An 18,778-nucleotide genomic window follows, 5' to 3' on the forward strand; every position below is an offset into this window, starting at 1 on the left:
TTTCCTTTTCCTTTTGTATGGATACTGCCTTCATGGTCTTATAAAACAGCACAAAAAACAGCATGCAAATGGTGAGCATGGTTGTAAAAATTCAACATAAAACAGAGAAATGGAGAGTTTCTTCCAAGTATGCCTACAATGGCAGTTCATAAAACTAAACTAGATTCTGTGAAAGCTACAGAAAATAAGCTTCAGATAACCTTCTTTGGATAGCTTAAAGCTGTACCTCAGTTTAACTGGCCAGTTAAGCAGCATATAAAGTAAGTTCTTCAACAAAATCTTTTTGCTTAATTATCCTTTTGGATAATTTATAATCCTTAAAAGCTGTACAGTCTCTGCAAAATTTTGTAAGATTGAACAAATGTATAATAAAAATAAGGAGAAAGGTTTGAGTTTTAATTTTACAGCATGTTACATATTAAATACTTTCCTCCCTTTCACTCATGAAATACTGTACACATTACTTAAGGTGTAGCACTATCTTTTTACTTTAATAAACGAATAGCATGACTGAAGCCATCTCCTTCAACCTGGACTCCTTGATGTGGGATCTCCATATTAGATAACTGAAACAAAGACAGATAAAGCATAATATAGAAATTAACATACAAAATCAGACATAACAGATTAAAACAATTGTATGGCTTAATTTTGTCTAAGCAGACATTGGACTGCACCCTTAATTACCTGATGATCTACAATGATTCATAACATACAGTGTTGATTCAGATGGAGCCCAACGTATTGCATTTTGAGAAGCAAAGCCACTCAACAGATTGAACACAAGCTAATTCCACAAATTATTTTTGACATTTTGACTCCCTCATTCCCAAAGTGTCCCAAGGTTACTGCAGGAGCATTCAATTGCCAAAACCTTCAGACTCTAGGAGTTTAGGAAGTGCAGCACTGCTTACTCACAGCATTGGATAGGTCTCTTTCCTTCTCAGTCATTCCTTCTCTTTCTACTTAAGCATTCCTCAAATGAATGCACAAATTATTTGCAAATCCCAAGCCTAGTCAGTCACACAAACCCTCATCAAACTGATTAAGTATTAAGAGCTATTTATGGTAGTTAATACCTATTGTGGGTTAACAACGTGATTTATGAAGTTGTGCCTGTTCTCCAGAATATTGGAATTCTTGGTCTGTGACCAAATGTTTCTTATTCCTTTTGGGGCTCTGGAATGGGGCTTGTACTGAGCACAGCTAGAACAGAAAGCTCAGGCAGGGAGTCCCTCTCATTTCTCTTGGCTACACAGTCTTCCCATCTCTTGCTCTCACTGAGCGAAGTCTGGGCTCCTCACCAAAGTCCCTACTTTAAAAAGACTTGTCAATCCAACAGCTCTACCTTCAATGCAAACCTTTTGTTACTTACCTCCATGCGAAGTCCTATAAATGGCATATTTGTATCACACATTGCTACAATGTGAGCTAGAACTTTATTGAAGGCACACATTTCTCCAGACCGCTTTGGTTTCTTGGGTTCTGTGGGACATGGATCACCAGACAACTAGAAAACACAATGATCTCTTTTAGCATGCTACAATTTCTGTTGGTTATAAAGCTGGATTATGGGTCTAAGTTTTAAATAACAGGCATGAGGGCTACAGCATGGAACTTCTTATTTTAGGTAGCATCTTGAACAGCATCCAAGTTGAAATGAGCACTAACATAAATTACACTGTGCTAACATAACAGACATCTAGCCAATAGTTTAAGCTAGTATGCCATCTGACAATTAAATATGATGCCTTTTTCAAAATTACTGCATTGTACACAGGCAACTATTTGCATATTTACTAGATTAAAACCTAACTGAGGTATCCAACAGTTTATATCTCTGACCATTCTTTTCCTCTCAGTTGATTCCAGTGCACAAGCAGTCAATTGCGTTGCATACGCAGGACTGCCACTTTTACAAATGAGATTAAGTGTTTTCTAGAGGAAGCTCCAGAAAGTGTGAAAACATTCAAGTTCCATCAACTTGTTTCCTTTCAGAAATGAGTATTTCTGCTCAGTACAATTAGTGATACTGAAAAAATTGGTAGGGGTACAAGTGCCCCTCTGGATTTTACCCTGTGCCATGAATTGACTAATTGATTAAGGTTTCTTAGTCAGAAGGCCAAATAATGAAGAAGTCATTTATTGGTGTATCAGTAAATGACCAGACCTCTACCCTCATTATTTAGCATTTCTATGGTAAGTCTGAAACTAAACACATAGTTAAATTCCTAGATGAAAGTATCATACAATAAACAGCTCCTCTAAATCTCTCCTTCAGCCATTGTCTCTAGAGATAAAACCAGGGAGGTTAAGTATAACTGTAATATTCAAGATTGGGAGAATTCTCTTAAAATAATGTAGGAGTAACCAAACTGCACAGAATCTGGTTCATAAATTGCACTAGATTATATTTCAAAACAAGGTAATTTTTGTACAGTTGGTTAAATAGTGAACGTACTATCTGCAACAACTTAATTTCTAATCTTTCTGGCTTATAGCAAGAGAAGTGCAGTTGACCAAGCTAATGCCTTTCCATAAGACCAAGACACACCCCAATATTTATTAGTTCACCTTCAACTAAGCAGTTCCACTTACAAACTAAAACAAGTGCAGTGCCAGTTAACAAACCCATACCTTACGCTTTGTGCCACCTTTTGCATGTTTCCCACTTTTTGTGTCCAAAACCAGCTCTTCAATATTTGGTTTAAACTGCTGAAGCAGAACTGCAGTAGCAGGGTAGTCATCTCCTTCAGCATAGCTCACAGAGAGAAAGTAATATTTGTATTCCAACTGTGTGGGGTTGCTGGGGACATCAAACATCTCCACGACCTAGATTGGTAAGAAGTTAAATTGAGGTAGTCCAAAAATATTCAGATATTAATTTATGAACTCTCTTCCTATGATAGAAGTAAGAGCTAATCAAGTTCACAGAAGACAACCTGGAAATATCACAAAAGAGCAGTTCACATGTAATGGCAGCAGACCATGAGTTAATTAAGCCACAATGTGTTGCAGCACATGTGGGATGCAATCAGTAACCTTTTGGGGATTACATGTGGGATGCATTCCACCCCCACTCCCCCACTTCAGATTTAGGGACTGAAATATTGGGGTGCTACGTGATGTTCAGAAAGCTATAGTATCTGGGTTGAGACATCATAAGCAACCCCCAATCAGCCTCATGAGGAGTTGACTATGGTGGCAGAATGTACTTCACACATGTTCTAGCAAATCAGGAGTTCATTAACCTAAGATTTGCTGCTATTATGCATGAACCATGACACCAAGTACAAAATGCAAAAGATTTTACATGTTCTAGCTAACAGAGTAACTGCAATATTTTCATGAACATAGCGGAGAACAAACTAGTTGGTGGACACATTAATTATATTTCAAAATCTCTTCCAAATGAGGAAAAAAAGGAGTCATTCATTGAAATGTGATGTAGCACTGGATTATTTTCAATGAATGCATCTTGCAATTATAAGCAATTAGTTCTGGATGCCAAATGGAACTTAGAACTTGTATTTACAGAACTGTGGTCTTCCCCTCACACCTCCTCCACTCCAAATGCCACACAGCAAAGAACTTTTGAAATGGAAGTGAGTGTCAAAAGGTCACAGTGCTATGGGGAAAGTTTGCTGCTCATAAATGAAGACTTTAATGTCCTGTACAATTGCCCTTATGTGAGCCTAACATAACTCACTGAAACTCAGCCAAATGAGTAAGATTTTACTTGCCTACCTGTCTATTGCTCTGAGTAACTGACAGCTCCAGAAGAAACAGGTCCTATTGACTCTACTGAATTTTAAATCAAACTATGATTAAAAGTTTGCCTTTATTTCACTAATTTTTTAAGCTGTAGAAAACAGATAGATTCCAAAATTTCATATCCCAATCCTTTATTTTGTATGAAGCCTGTTTTCTTCATTTTCATTTCATTTTAAAAATTGTCAATTTAAAAATAAAAATCAAACTGAAGGATTTATGCCAGGGGTCCTCAAACTTTTTAACCAGGGGGCCAGTTGAAAGCTGCGGGTGCTGGGCGCTGGAAAGGTGGTGCCTAGTCATGCGCGGGGGCCGGTGAGGGGGTGGGGGTGGTGCATGCGGGCGCGCATGCTGAGGTGGGGGCGGGGTGCGTGGGGCAAGGGCAGGCGCCGGCAGCAAGGGGAGGCGGGGCTAGGCATGCGCCGCGAGGTGGGTGCACGACACAGCAGCTTGCTCGCTTGGAGATCGTCTTCTCCAAGTGAGCAAACCACTGCCTCCTGCGCGCAGCGGTGAGGTGGGTGGCGGCGGGTGTGTGCATGGGTGCGCGTGTGGCTGATCCAAATGGGCGTGGTGGAATGGATAAATGGGCATGGCAGAATGGATCCAGCCCCTGGGCCGTAGTTTGAGGACCCATGATTTATGCTGTATTGTTCCCAAAGACTAGTCCCCTACCCAAGAATACAGAGCTTTGCCATCCCCTGTGTTAGACTAATTGCTACTAAATAAAATGACAGTTGGCTGGCTGGCTGCCCTGCTGCAAGGAGGGAATCATTAGGTACAGAATGGGTGACATGCCACTGGTCAGAAGTATGAATGGTAAACTAAAGATCAAAGTGGTAGCCATAGCTAGCCTATCAATACATCCACCACATGACAAAAATGGCCCATCTTTGCTTATGCGGAGGACCAATTCAAACAAAAAGTACATATCCATCACTTACAATGTAGTACTGTGGAAGTCGAGTGAGCTTGATGAAGAGCTTGTGACTGCAGAGATTTCCCACAGGGTGAGTAGCATAATTAGCTAGCTGTAGTGTTTCACTGCTGACTGTAGGCAAATGTTTTATTGATTGTTTGCAACGCTGCTGTCCAAGCCAAAACCTTAATTGAAAACAAAAATAAAAAACCCAGGACATGCAACTACAATGGTATTCATGTACTTAAACATAACATGGTCAATTTGCCTTCAAGATTTGCCTTCATAAATGTATATTACTTTTACTTCTTTGCAATTGTGCAGAACAGAATTTTAATTTAAAAAATCAACAATCTTATCAGGCCACTATATAGATGCATTATAGTCTATGTAAATATAATGATTTTAAGGGTATATCCAAGTTATTTTATGTGTACAATTAAAACTATACATCTGAATGTGACGAATGTGTTTGCCCAAGTCATACATGTATGAAGTATGGATTGGCTGCAACTCTCTGGCAAGTGACCATGTGGTAGTAAGTCCAGATGCACTGTCACATAACATCCTAATGGCCCATATTATTGTCATAATTACTGAAATAGAGACTTATTTTCTTTATGGACAAAATAAACCCAGCATTAGCAACTGTTTATAGAGTCCTTACAGTTTGGGAAATTTAAGTTATGCAATACAGTTTTCACTGATTTTGGATTATTTAGAAAATGCCTATTATATAATAGGAATAAACAAGCTGCTACTCCAAGTAGTTAATAATCTGAAGTTTTAAAGTATTCTCCAATGGATTTTCTTAGAATGTGAGATGTTCTCACATTCTGCTGAGGTTGGTAGGGTACATCACAGGAAAGCTTACAAAAATGGAGTCTCTAGAAGTAGATGATACCTTCACAATGTTGGAGAACAGCAAGTATAGGTGAAAGTATAAGGCAAAATGCTTACATATAAAATGATTACGTATATGGAAATATTTAAAGTTCACGATACCACAGCTCACTCACTTGAGTTGCTGAAGCCAAGTAATGATTCGCTTCATGTCATCATTGACAGATTTCTCTATCTCATCCAGTGTCTGCTGGTCTACAGAAAAAGTTGAATCATTACTACTTAAAATAACATTATCTACATCATAAAGTGTTAACTTAAAGTGTTACTTTTAAAATAAGGTACAATATAATGACAACATTGCAAATAAGAGGCATAAAACCTATTCAACCATTAAAGCATTTTGATTTGGCATCAGAAGGCAAAGCCCAAGCCAACTGCACCTTATCTGGGAGCACATTCCAAAATAAGATGCCCCTACAGAGAATGATTTCTGTTTTCTAAATGCATAATGTACTCTCCCACTGAACATGCTCATAGAAGACCTTCCTTTTAAGATCTTCATGCATCGGCAGAATGGCAGGTTACTCCTTCAGATATTTGCCAAGTTAATATAGGAGCTTAAAGCTAACAACAGGCACCTTGAATTTGGCTGGCTACACAGGGAACCAATGTGACTCACTCAGAATTGGTGCAACAGGGCTATAGCAGCCAGAATTCTAGCTGTCAAATTCTGCATTAGTTGAGGCTTCAAAACCGTTTTCAAGGTCAACCCTATATACAACACATTACAATCATGCAAACTGGAAGTTACTGAAGCCTGGACCACCACAGTAAGGGTACCCCAGTTGAAGTACGTACGCATGAATGGGAACATTCTGACATCCTCAGTGCCACAAAGCCCAGTCATTTCTCCCTGATTTGGCAGGTCATCATCATTTACACAGTGCTCTCTAGTTATTTATTTTATTATTCTTTATTTTATTCTAGTTTGTTTTATTGCTCTAGGTTGTCTAGTACGCCTCAGTTGTTGAACTATACTACACAGAAGAGGACATTTCAGAGCAATCATGCCATCAATTCTCATTCCAGAATGAGAATAGTGCTCTTACAGAAGCACCAGCCAGAATCCATTCCCCACTCCACCTCAAAAGCATTCAGAAATCCCTCAGTTTCCATATGGATGGAGTGGATCACCCATGCAGGGGGAAGAAACAACTGCCAATCTAAACTTCACCAGGAAATGATCTGAATGAGATTGTGACAAAAGAGTTACAGGCAACAGAGAACTCTACAATTCCAGACCTCCAGCTTCTCATTTTGTTGCAAATTCTAGAACGCATACTGCAGGATGTGTTGGGCTAATGATGTAACAGCCCTATGGTTACCACGGAGGCAGTGAAGTCGTCCTGGTGGCAGTAGGAGAGCAGGAACTTTTCAAGTGGCTACAGATGTTTTTGTACACTATTTCTTCTCTTCTTTCTCCATGCACACCTTACATGCTTCCCAAATCTGCTTTTTGGGGTGGGGTCTCCCAATCTCTAGAGTAGATTTTCGGGTATGCAGGAGAGAGAGGGAATCTGTTCCACCAGCACCACCAAGTAACAACCCAATGCAGCCAATAAAATTACCACTTAGATAATGAGTTAGATTTTAAAATAAAGTTTAAAGAACAAGTTTTTCCTGTTGAACTGGTGCTGCAAACTGCAAGCAATGCTGCACTGGGTTATACCAATGACTTGTTCAGTACCACATTTCATTACTAATAGTACCTCTACCTCTAAGTCAGAACATTTTTAACAGTAGATTATTCCATGGAACACTGCATATAATATTCAATTCCTGGCACCTCTTCTCTGTGACCAATTAAGAGAGCAGGATTTAGGGTCCTGGCTTGTTACCATAATTTCTGATTTTGTCCGAACAGGAAAGCTGGTTAATTAGCAACATTCTGACATATTGAGACATGCTGTGAAAGAGTTGCATGCATGGACAAGAGGCTTCTGCATATCTCTGTGTATAAGATCAGTGAAATCAGTCCATTCTATTTGTAAAATACATTCCACAAATGTACCACACACTCTCTGGTTCCAGTTAAACTGTCAGCCATTGCTACTTCCTTTGGCATGGTTTACAGTTCATGTTGCACTGCACTTTGAGTGTACTACATAGTTACTCACTGCAGATCAATACTGATCCCTGTATATTCAACACACTTCCCTCCTTACCAGCCACACTACAATTAAATTCTTTCACCTTAGTTTCAAGGCCAAAGAAACAGTTGGATTCTGAAACCTCTATTATGAATTGCCATAGTACTTAGAAGGAAGCATCTCAGGGGTTAACGTTTATTTACTTACCAATTCCATAAAGCATTAGTTGGAACATCCCAGAATGAAGGTCTACAAAAATGTGCAGGCATTCTGATCGACCACATGGCTCCAGAATAGGGATGACAAGTGTGGGGAGAGCTGTTTCTATAAAAGCTAAACAATTGAGAATTCCTAAATTGAGTGCAAAAGTTTATTAAACAAGGTGCAACAAAATATAGGCTGCACAGCCTTGCTGCATGAAGGCTATTTTATTTAATCTACATTTATGGTGAACATCAAATATGATCATTTTAATTAAAAACAAAAAAATTAGTTATACCATTGTTGTCATCTTTGCCCTGTTCCTAAGCACTTTGTTTAGACATAGAGACCTGCTTCACATATGCTAACTCATTATGTGGTTTGTTGAAATTTGGCTTGTTGTGTCACTGCAAACAATGATTTGATAATCAGCTATAAATCAAGCAGAACCCATGATTTATTATAAGCATATAAAATGTGCCTTGTATAAACCATGGCTTGTCGTTAAGTCTGAACCCAGAACCAAGGTTTATTCATGATTTATTTGCACTGTTACCTGCCTGTATTTTGACAAAACAGCAACAACAACAACAACACAAGACCTTTGAAGCTTTGAGTCTGAAGGCCTGTATCTGTGCTGGGTGGGAGGAGAGAGAAACCACAGTTTGCTGTATGAAAGCAGTAAGCTGATCATCCTTACATCAACCACTGAATTTGCACATACATATCTTGGTCATTTTTTGCTATGAAGTACATTGTTGCTTAGATTATAGGCAGCATTCATGGAAGGCAGTTGGCAGAACATTCTCCTCCACCTCCCTGCGATGACCCACCAGTGCCTCTCCTGAGAGTCAGGAGAACCTCCTAGAACTGGGTGAGCTCCGGTGCAGGAGGCCGAGAAGGGATTTCCCCAAATTAGACACTGGTGGAATCTATGTAGTAAAATTTAACATATACTCCATTTAATTAAATATATCAAATGAAGTAAGAAAACAAAAAGTTAAACACTACTCTTAGCTGAAAATTAACTAGCACTTGAAAAGTGTTATATATCAATACCAAATGGAGTAAAAGGGATTCTAGTTATGAAATATATCTATCATTTCATATTCTTCATAAAATTTGGAAATGTCTGTTTATTTATTTAAGTTATATTCCACATTAACTAGTCCAAAGGACTCCCTAAGCTGATGGCAAATGTTTGCCATTCATTCTCCTGCACCAACCCTGAAATTTTTTAAAATGCTTTATTGGTTTTCTTTGGCATATTCAACACAATGATTGGACTAAAAAACACATTCAGTTCAGAGTGTATTAAAGAACTTTGGTTAGCTTAGGCAGTGGCAAACTGGCAGAATTTCACCGCCTGCAGTATTTCTGCTTGATTAAGATAAGAAAGGGCACAGGAAAAATACAGGGCAATGTCTCCCCACAATTCAACATTAATACAGAAACAGTCACGTACAGTTGTCATTGGGATTGTAACTCTTAAGAATGGCTTTCAGTTCCTGAAGTTTCTGATGTGCTCTTGCATGGACACTGTCTATCAGAAGCTTTTCTACTGACAAGTGGTCTATCTAAAAAAAAAAAGTTAGAGTTGTAAAATAGTGATGTTAAATAAAAGGAACAATCTCACAATAGTAAAGGGAGATTTCAATAAAAGCCCAAACAAACTGGCACTGTTTCCCCTACATGACTTTATATGTCAAGTGTCTTCCCCAAAACTAAGCTTGCTTAAAAATTTTCTTAAATACAGCATGTTGCTTTATATACAGCTCACATGACACACCAAAGAAATAAGCTACAAGGGTGGATTTTTCCCCTGGGTTAGGCATACCATGGGTTGTCCCTGCCAAGTACTTGAGTATCCCTGGGGACTAGGCAGCTAAGGCAGAAGTGGTCCCTCTACACACAAGCACAAGTCCTTTTTCACTCACTGTGACTTCTTACTCTTTCCCTCTCTTTTCCCCTGAGATCACCTTTTGAAATCACCAGGTTGACAGCCAGTGACAGTCCTTTTCACGTGTGTAAAAAGCTCATTGGAAAAGCTGTCATCAGTCTGCTTCTTTTTAATTATTCTTAAGCACAAGAATTTTGTGCATTTTCTACATTTTAAAAAAGTGTCAGATTTATGCCAGTCTGCATTTGTGCACTTCTAGGAATCCATACTGGGCAACTTTGCTTACACAATGACCTGAGAGGTATCTGCTATCAAAGTTCAACAAGCACAAACCATGAACATTACCCAGAGATACTGCAAGTGGTTTATTATTTATTTTTGCTTTCCCCTACAGCTGTCAAAAGATAAGCCATCAAAGAAAGCAAAGGCATGAGAGATCTTTGCTCATGAAAGGGGTTGGCCAGTAGATTACCCCTTCCCTGGCAAGATGATCTTTTTTTTTTTGTTGGATCTAGCTTTCCTCAGTGTCTTGCATTTTTTCCCATCAATTCCTGGGACACTAAGGTAGAAAAGAGCAAGCCACTCATTTTAAGGAAGCACAGTTTTGACAGCCAGATGTCAAGACTCAGACTTTCTTTAAAAATTGTTTTTTGTCAGGGCTAATCTGATTTTTCCACAGGGACATGTTTGCATACATATACCCCTGTCAAAAACTCTTGTCAAAATAACAGCTGTAAAGAAATCCTGTTACAGGTCTGGGGATTTCCCACCCCCAGCAAGAAACATCTGAGATTAAAAGGGAAGAGAGTAAATCCAGCTATGCCTAAAACTTTTTTTGGGAGGGTGGGGAATGAACTTCAAACCATCACTTAAAAACTCAAGCAGAACGCCAAAATCATTGTACCTGAAATTTCCTGAGCAGGTTTTGGAAAACTGGGCTGAGTGGGGAAAAGCTTGACATACATGTGGCCTGTGAGATGGCATTTTATCTGCAAAGCCTTGCTCCTTGTTCTTGTTTTCCCCTTGCAGAATTCACTTCACTGTTCACTGCAAGCCCATAAATCTTGCAGTATTTTTAGATGAGGAAATGATGGCTGAGGCCATGACGATTCACACTTCCAAAGTTTCTTCGTCATTAATACCCCTGACAACAGTCTGCTTTGCTTCCCAGACTAAGCATCCTAAACAGCCCTTTGCCTTAATCTTACTGATCCTTGCTGATGGCTTTAAAGCATGGGACCTCAAAGTACGGCCCGCGGGACAGATCTGGCCTGCCATGGCCATCCATCCGGCCTGCGCCGCTGTTCACTGCCTGCGCACACGCTTGCTGTGCAGGTGGGGAGGTGGTGGCTTGCTCACTCAGAGATGGTCTCCCAGTGAGCAAGCCGCTGCCTGCGTCCCGTACAAGCGTGCTCACTGCTGCCTCCCAGCGCGGGTAGGAAGGTAGTGGCTGGCTCACTCGGAGATGGTCTCTGAGCGAGCAAGCCACCACCGCCTGCTTCCCGTATGCTCGGAGATGGTCTCCAAGCGAGCAAGCTGCCGCCACCACCTGCCTCCCATACGTGCTTGGCGGGAAGGTGGTGGCTTGCTCGCTCAGAGATGGTTTTGGACTCGCTGGGAGATCTCTGAGTGAGCGAGCCACTGCCACACGTGCCCGATACCGGCCCGCACCCCCTGGCACCCCCACCTCAGCGACCCTATGACAGTCACCACAGACTTTCAACTGGCCTCCTATTCAAAAAGTTTGAATGCTTTAAAACAACTGTTCTCTCTTGCCTTTTGGGGCACTTGCCACTTTGGAGGTAATAGGAAAACTTTATAAGGGAAACATTAGCATAAAACACTTTCATGTATGATATAAAGCATGCCTGAGTCACCAAACTCACTGTAAATTATGCTTCATTCAGATTCACTTAGACAATTAGCACAGACATAACATTACCAAACAGTAAAAGGCACTGCTTGGTTGCATTTGTATCAAGGAGCAGTACCCAAGAAGGCCACTATGCTTACACAATCAGCATGGTTCTAGACTAAGTGATCTCTAACACAACATTAATAACGTAAGCTGGTGCGACATTTTTTTCAGGAAATACATCATGCCAGCTTACACTACTGGCATTTCTCTAGAGGATGCTCATACTTGTGCTATGTCAATTACATAGGTGCAGCTGACACACTGGATACCGTCCAAGATGTTAGTATTTTATCTGGCCATCCTACTACATTTGGAAAGGGTACCAGCAGCCTAGAAAACACTTGAAAGGAGGCAGCGGGGATGAACAGCATTTCGAGAAATTAGAACTGCTAATTTTTAGAGTATTCTTTGCCCTAACCTCTGTGAAACTGCATAAAATAACTACTAAAACATCTAACCACTGACTCAACTCCTAGAAATTTATTCTAACAGCTGTATATGACAAGAAATTAACAAAATGTTAATTTTGAAAGAATTCTGAAAGAATCTAGAAAGTGATGGATTGTGTTTTACTTCTATTAGGTGACTAACATGAAAAATAATCATTAAAATTATATGGCAACTCCCTCAGATGAAATTTACCTTCATTGCTCTTTCAATTAGTTTGGAATCACAAGCTGGAAGGGGTGGCTCATGAGAAATTTGCAAAGGTTTTGACACATCATTTTCATCAGTCTTAATGGTGACCTTATGAAGAGATGCAGTCCCTGTTTTTCTCCCAACCACCTGTTGGCTTAATATAGAAAAGATTGTTAACACTCCAAAAGCATCTCTCTATGGTATACTGAAATAAATCAATAGTGTTACAGAAAGTTTAATCTCATTATTAAACAAGACCACGTATTTCTGTTCTGAAAGAATTCCAACCATCTATTATTGTATCAAAGCCTTTTGATTACCTCTCTCATATTTCTCTCAAAGAAACATCACCACCACATAGAATATCTTCAATTTGGTAAGAACATTGCCTAATCTGAGAGGCCACTGACCAACTATGGATTGGTTCATATGAATGTGGGTTTGTGGGTTATGCTGCATGCACCCAGATGTGCTTAAGAAAACCCCAAAATGTGGTTTCCTAACCACAAACGATCCATGAAGAAAGCCCATGGTTTGTTGTTGAGTTGTGAGCACACTGTCAGTTGAAAACTAATAAAGCAGTTTCTGTGGGTGCACAAATTCACCCTCCATTTTCTTCCGTGCTCTTATCTGATACAGAATTCCCTTTCATTTATATTCCAGCTATTATGTGTGTCTATTGAAAGGGCCAGTGCGGTGTGGTGTGGTATGGTATGGTGGTTAAAAGGTTGGACTGGAGAGCCAGGAAACCTAAGTTTTAGTTCCCACTTAGCCATACTGCTCACTAGATGACTTTGAACCAGTCACAGATTCTCAGTCCAATCTACCTCATAGGGTTATTGTTGTGAAGATAAAAATGGAGCTATGTAAGTTGCCTTAAGTTTCCCACAAGAAGAAAAAAAGTGGGATATAAATGCTATTTGATCAACATAATCATCACCATAATTGTTCAACTTCTTTGTTTAGAACTGTCAGAGAATTGCAATAACCATAGCAGTAAGTGCTCTGAAATGGAGAGGGCAGGAGTCACTGGAGAGCTTGGTATTAAAAAGCTGGAAGACCTTGAGTAGTGTCAGTTTAACACTTAAAAGCCAAAGGATGACAGTATCAAGGGGGAAATCCTGTCACCTACCACCTTTCAGTGCACCTCCTTTACTGTTTTCCCAGTTCCCAGAGCTTTTCAGCTGCAAGCTAGGCAATTGGAGCCTAGAAACTGTGGGTAAATTTCAGCCTCACGCAGTCTCCTTATCACTTTCCATGTATGTTACCTACTCTACTTCTCTGCTCACTTTTATCATTGAAACATACAAGGAAATTAAAGAAGCAAGATTGCAGTCAGACAGCAATAAGTCTGCACTAACCAAAGACCAACCAAACATTATAAAAATTATGAACAAATTTGCACAATTTTCTGAGCTACAAATTTTTTTAAGGGTAGCAAATCAGTTATGGTCACTCCAAAGTGCCACTTAAGCATCAGCAGAGAGACTGGCAGTGGCAAGGGTGAAACCACAGGGTGGCAAGGAGGTTTTGTTGCTCTTGCCAAACTACTTCCTAACTGATTCCTGCAATTCATAATGAAATTGTTATCCTGTGTTCTAACTATGTTATAACCCATCATGGGTCAAGCAGCATCTAGAGTAAGCCATAAGTTGTCAGAGTGACTGTTCCTTAAAAAATAAAGCACTCTTGCAGAAAGCGACCTGGATATATAGACAACTGACAATTCATAATGGCTAGTTACCTATGGTGTGTTGCCATGTCATGAGAACCTACTCACACAACCCACATTCAAGATTGAGTGTGATTGGTTGTGGCTTGTCAATGAACTATATGTTGTTGTGATGTCTGAATTAACAACTGTATTAACAATCTGTGATTCTTCTTTTAACCCAAGAACAATGCATTTTCCCAAACCTTTTAACTTTTGTTGAGACTATTTTAGGCTATATTTTATTGTTTTATTATTGAAGATATTTTAAGACTCCTTTTAGGGCAGAAATGGGTAAATTGTGAAGATGTTTTGGCCTTTCCATCACCCCTAACTAGCATAGCCTATGGTGAGGATTATCAGAATTACAGAGCAAAACATATTGAGGGCCACAAGTGGACACTAATTTTAAGGCATAGCTCTCACAGTGAAATATATACAATTAAATCTTGGTACATCAAGATATATTAATCACCAAATCATAATATAATCATTTTAAGACAGCAGCTTAGAGACACAGGCTTCTATCATATATTCTTAGGGGGGAAATCACATGACAAATGTATTTTGAAGACTCACTGGAAAACTTACGTAATAGGAGCCATATGTTGTTGAATTGGGAAGGGACTCCATAATTGTGAATTCTACCACCAAGGAGGTCTTATCTTTCATGTCCACCAACTATTGCTGATCTTATTGGTGGGCACGGCTGATCTCAACATACAGGTAAGGTTGTATAGGTGGAGGTACTCCTTGTATAACCTATAAAGTCCTAAATGGTTTGGAACCAAGTTAACACCAGAAATTTGAATTGGATACAGAAATGTACCAATAGTCAGTGGTGTTCTGCATCCTACAGAGTTTCAATAATTTTTCCAAGGTGTAAATGGGAACCCTTAAAATACTTCTGAGAGCCATAGATACATTTTAAAAACAAGTAAGTATGGTATTCATTTCACTAAAAGTATGTTAGAAAGAACTAGTGAATGCTAACTTCCATACATTTCTGTGAGTGCTTGGGGTAACACACTAGGGATCCCTCCTGTTTCATGCTAGCCGTTAAACAAAGCTGTAGCAGAAGCAAATTCAGGACTGCTCTCGTTTTACTATGCCGTTTCCTGGTGGGGTCAGGGTCATAGCTAGTCACTATAATCTGTGCACAGAGGTTCTCCAACACAGGCTGTAATGAGCTTGTGAGGTCAGCCACGTTAGCCTTAGGGCAGCATGGTCTGCTATACAAGTCACATGGATTAGGAAAGAATTTGTAAATTTCAGTCTGTTCAACTTCAAGGCTTATTTGGTTTGATATGGTATGGTAGGGACCAGACTATTTCAGCTATCATTCTGATTACACATGCTCTGACTGAGTGTTTGAATTATTTTGATAACTTTAGCTATCCGATAAAACTTAACTGACTAATCTTGCAAGAAACACTCTGGGAATGTTGTTCAAATGTACACAAAACATAAACAAGATATTAATTTCAAGTCAGAAGAGATTTAGTAGTAAAATTAGTTTGGATAAGTCTGATAATGTAATTCAGAAACAAATGGTATCTGAGTCATTTCCAGAATGTAGGCAATTATATATGACTTGTTTATGGATCACTAAGGAGCCATATATCCCAGTAAATCTAAGTAAATCCAAGTAATTGGCAAGTTCTGTGGTGCAGTGAAAAGCAGATAAGTATCCAAATATGCTAGTATAAGAATTCCCAAGGTTTGGGCCTTGGGTGAACATTTACAGTTTTCAATTATTTCACTTACTTCCAAACAGAGAGGGACAGACATTTGCCTGTGTGATACCTCTCCACCTGAACAAGGTCGCCCCAACGTTCTCGAATCAGCATTAACGTCTGTGAATGTAAAACTTCCAACTGCAGTGACAAGCAGAAGGAGTCTAAAGGATTCTGGTTAAGTAAATAAAGTATGTTGCAATTTTCAATAGTAAATAAATTTACTGTTACATTTCTTGAAGCCCCTTGCTTGCTACTTTAATGAAAAATGAACACAGTTATAGTTAACTAAACATTTTAAACCAATTCTTAGCTTTAAGACCCAAGAGCTGTTTTTTATAAGGAATCTTCTGATTCAATTAGATTTTGAATTTCTATAGTCTTAAAATTTAGAACTAAAGAAATTATCCTTCATATTACATGCATTTAAAATATTTATATATTTTTAAGACAGCTTACAGCACAAGCCTGTACATGTCTGCTCATAAGCAAGTCCTACTGAGTTCCATTACACTTACTCTCAGGTAACTGCACATTGGATTTCAACTATGGTTAAGAACACCAGAATACCAAAACAGCTGTACAAGCTGCTACAATTCCTAAAGCATTTCAAGCAACTCCCTATTATACGAAACATATATATTAAAAACTGCTTGGAACAAAATTTCAAGATGCAACACAGCAATGCAATTTTTATTGAGGAGTATTTTTACAATCCCTTGAGAACTTTTTTCTTAAATAGAAATTACACACACTTGTGCAGCTATCCGAGTTTTGCAGATGGCTTCTGCTCTCACATTAATTGAAGCAGTCCTTGCCCTGTGTGTGTGACAAAACTGGGAACCGACACAGATCAGAAATATTTATAGCTTCAAGAGAAGGTCCACAAGCTACTCAGTCAGCACTCCCAATAATCTGCATATATTGGATTGCCTTTCTATCAAGAAATATAGTATTCAAGGCTACATACAATCATAAATAAAGCTTAATTTATTCATAAACTGATATATTATTTACTTATAAATAAAATGAATGTGTTAAAACACAATTAAAAATGCAACAAGAAAATAAAAACAGTAGTTAAGCCATCGCACCTGCTTACATGCCAAAGGGCTGCTTCAATCAAAACATATTTACTTGTCAGCAGAAGGACAGCAGAGAGAAAGCAAACTTAGTCTCCCTCAGCAGAGAGTTCCACAGCCTCAGAGCAGCCACTGAAAAGGTCAGAAGCTGTCAATACACTTGCCCCAGAAGGCATCAGTATTTAAGAAAAAAAGCCTCTCCCAAAGACCAGGGCAGAAAGAAAGCTGCCTCTCAGGTAACTCGATTCCAAGAGATATAAGGTTTCTCAGCTTGGAACCAGCACTTTAAATTCTGGTTGGAAATGGGGAGGTAGCCAGTGAAGCTGTTTTAACAACTGAGTCACATGCTCCCTGTAACTAGCCTTCCAGCATTTTCAAGCAGCTAAAGTTTTGTTGGATCTAAAGCTGCATAGCAGAGTTATAGGGGACAGCGAGACAAGCTGTGCTAATTACTTCTTCATCTTGCAGTCCAAAGTATCCCCTAAAAAGTTGCTGCAGTGAGGTGAGGAACCTTCTGGACCAGTATGAGAGACAACATTGAAGGCTGCAGGAAGGAGGAGAAATGGGCAAAGATTGTCTTGCAGCCCCTCATACACCAGGGAGCCCCAGTTCCATCTTGGTGCCTTCCATGAACAGAAGGAGCCCTTCTATTTGTGCAACAGCCAATCTAGAACAAATCCATAAGCTTGTTCCTGCTTTACCCACCTTTCCAGGTCCAGACGTGAATGTCATATCAGAGCAAATTACTTAAAAGGATACGTAGGCAGTTGTACATGTCCTGCAGAGGTTTCTCATCTGCAAAGAGCCGGGACTGGACCAACTGATGGATGAAGTTGATCTGCATGCTATGAACTAAGGCTCGACCATCTTTCATTAAAATTAAAACAAAAAAAACCCTCTGTGTTTTAATGGATCTTAAAAGATGACTTTTAAATTTTGTTCAATGCTTCATACATTAGCAGAAAGTAGCAAGAATGTATTAATGCTTGGAGAGTGACCACTGTTGCAGTGTACACTTTGAAAACACAGAGCTGGAGAACAGTAAAATGCTGAGACTGACATTATCAATATTTGAAATGGCCATGAAAAACAATACAATTTCCTTTAACAGAACAGTTAATGGACTGCATCAGTTTGGGGCCAGCACTCTTAATGAAGAGGCATTAGATCCATGATAATGTATTTGGCATTACCTCCAGTCTCTTTGTCCTCAACCAGAATTTCAAGTTTGAGAAGGCGCCATGGGACATCAGGATCATCTCCCATCACTGTTAAGGTAGCTTCAAATTCACCCTCAACTCGAAACTTAACACGACCATTTGCTAGAAACAGAAACCATTAAAATATACCATAAAGCAAGGTATTAAGCAAAAAAGGAAACAGTTTATTTTAATAACACCCAAGTCATGTTACAGAAGAGCACAGCATCACAATACAACAGCACACTCATCTGTGATATCCACTGTAAACCTGACTAGATTTATGAAGTGAAGAAGCTTGCTGAGCTTCTGAATGAAAAGTTTTAAAGTTTTGATGCCGCAGCTGAGTCACGTTTCAGGTGCTCAACTAAGAACACCTCCCAACTGCATTCAGCAAAGCTTCCTGCAATGACTCCCAAATCTGGGAGACACGTATGGGAAAGCATACACTCAGTCATGTGAAGTACTAGTTCCAATTTACTCAGCACTGGTGAGGCCTCATCTGGAGTAGTGTGTCCAGTAGTGTGTCCTACGGGAGCCCTCCGTGAAGGATATTAGGAGGGTAAGTACCCGGAGGAGGGATTTCTCTGCGGTGACACCCCACCTATGGAATGCGCTCCCCAGAGAGGTCCGCCTGGCACCGTCATTGTTTTTCGGCGCCAGGCTAAGACCTTTTTATTTAAACAATATTTTAACAACGTTTAATATT

At 39.5% G+C, this 18,778-nt stretch overlaps 1 protein-coding gene across 4 annotated transcripts in view; it reads right to left on the minus strand.

Annotated features, from left to right (window-relative positions):
- MED14 (mediator complex subunit 14) overlaps positions 1–18,778 on the minus strand; it is a 45,020-nt gene that overhangs the window by 16,049 nt on the left and 10,193 nt on the right. For all 4 annotated transcript variants that reach the window (XR_006415855.1, XR_006415854.1, XM_044441754.1 and 1 more), the window contains exons 6-16: positions 18,064–18,192; positions 17,630–17,737; positions 15,820–15,952; positions 12,345–12,495; positions 9,350–9,461; positions 7,891–8,016; positions 5,707–5,785; positions 4,713–4,872; positions 2,638–2,832; positions 1,376–1,510; positions 490–566 (exon numbers count right to left, since the gene is read on the minus strand). Coding sequence is in view for 2 of the 4 variants with exons in the window: in XM_044441754.1 (XP_044297689.1) it covers positions 490–566; positions 1,376–1,510; positions 2,638–2,832; positions 4,713–4,872; positions 5,707–5,785; positions 7,891–8,016; positions 9,350–9,461; positions 12,345–12,495; positions 15,820–15,952; positions 17,630–17,737; positions 18,064–18,192 (1,405 nt within the window). In the remaining 2 variants the exon portion in view is untranslated. The remainder of the gene's footprint in view (positions 1–489; positions 567–1,375; positions 1,511–2,637; positions 2,833–4,712; positions 4,873–5,706; positions 5,786–7,890; positions 8,017–9,349; positions 9,462–12,344; positions 12,496–15,819; positions 15,953–17,629; positions 17,738–18,063; positions 18,193–18,778) is intronic.

Source organism: Varanus komodoensis, unplaced genomic scaffold (assembly GCF_004798865.1).
Source record: "Varanus komodoensis strain SLA01 unplaced genomic scaffold, ASM479886v1 scaffold4, whole genome shotgun sequence".
Taxonomy (NCBI): Eukaryota; Metazoa; Chordata; class Lepidosauria; order Squamata; family Varanidae; genus Varanus; species Varanus komodoensis.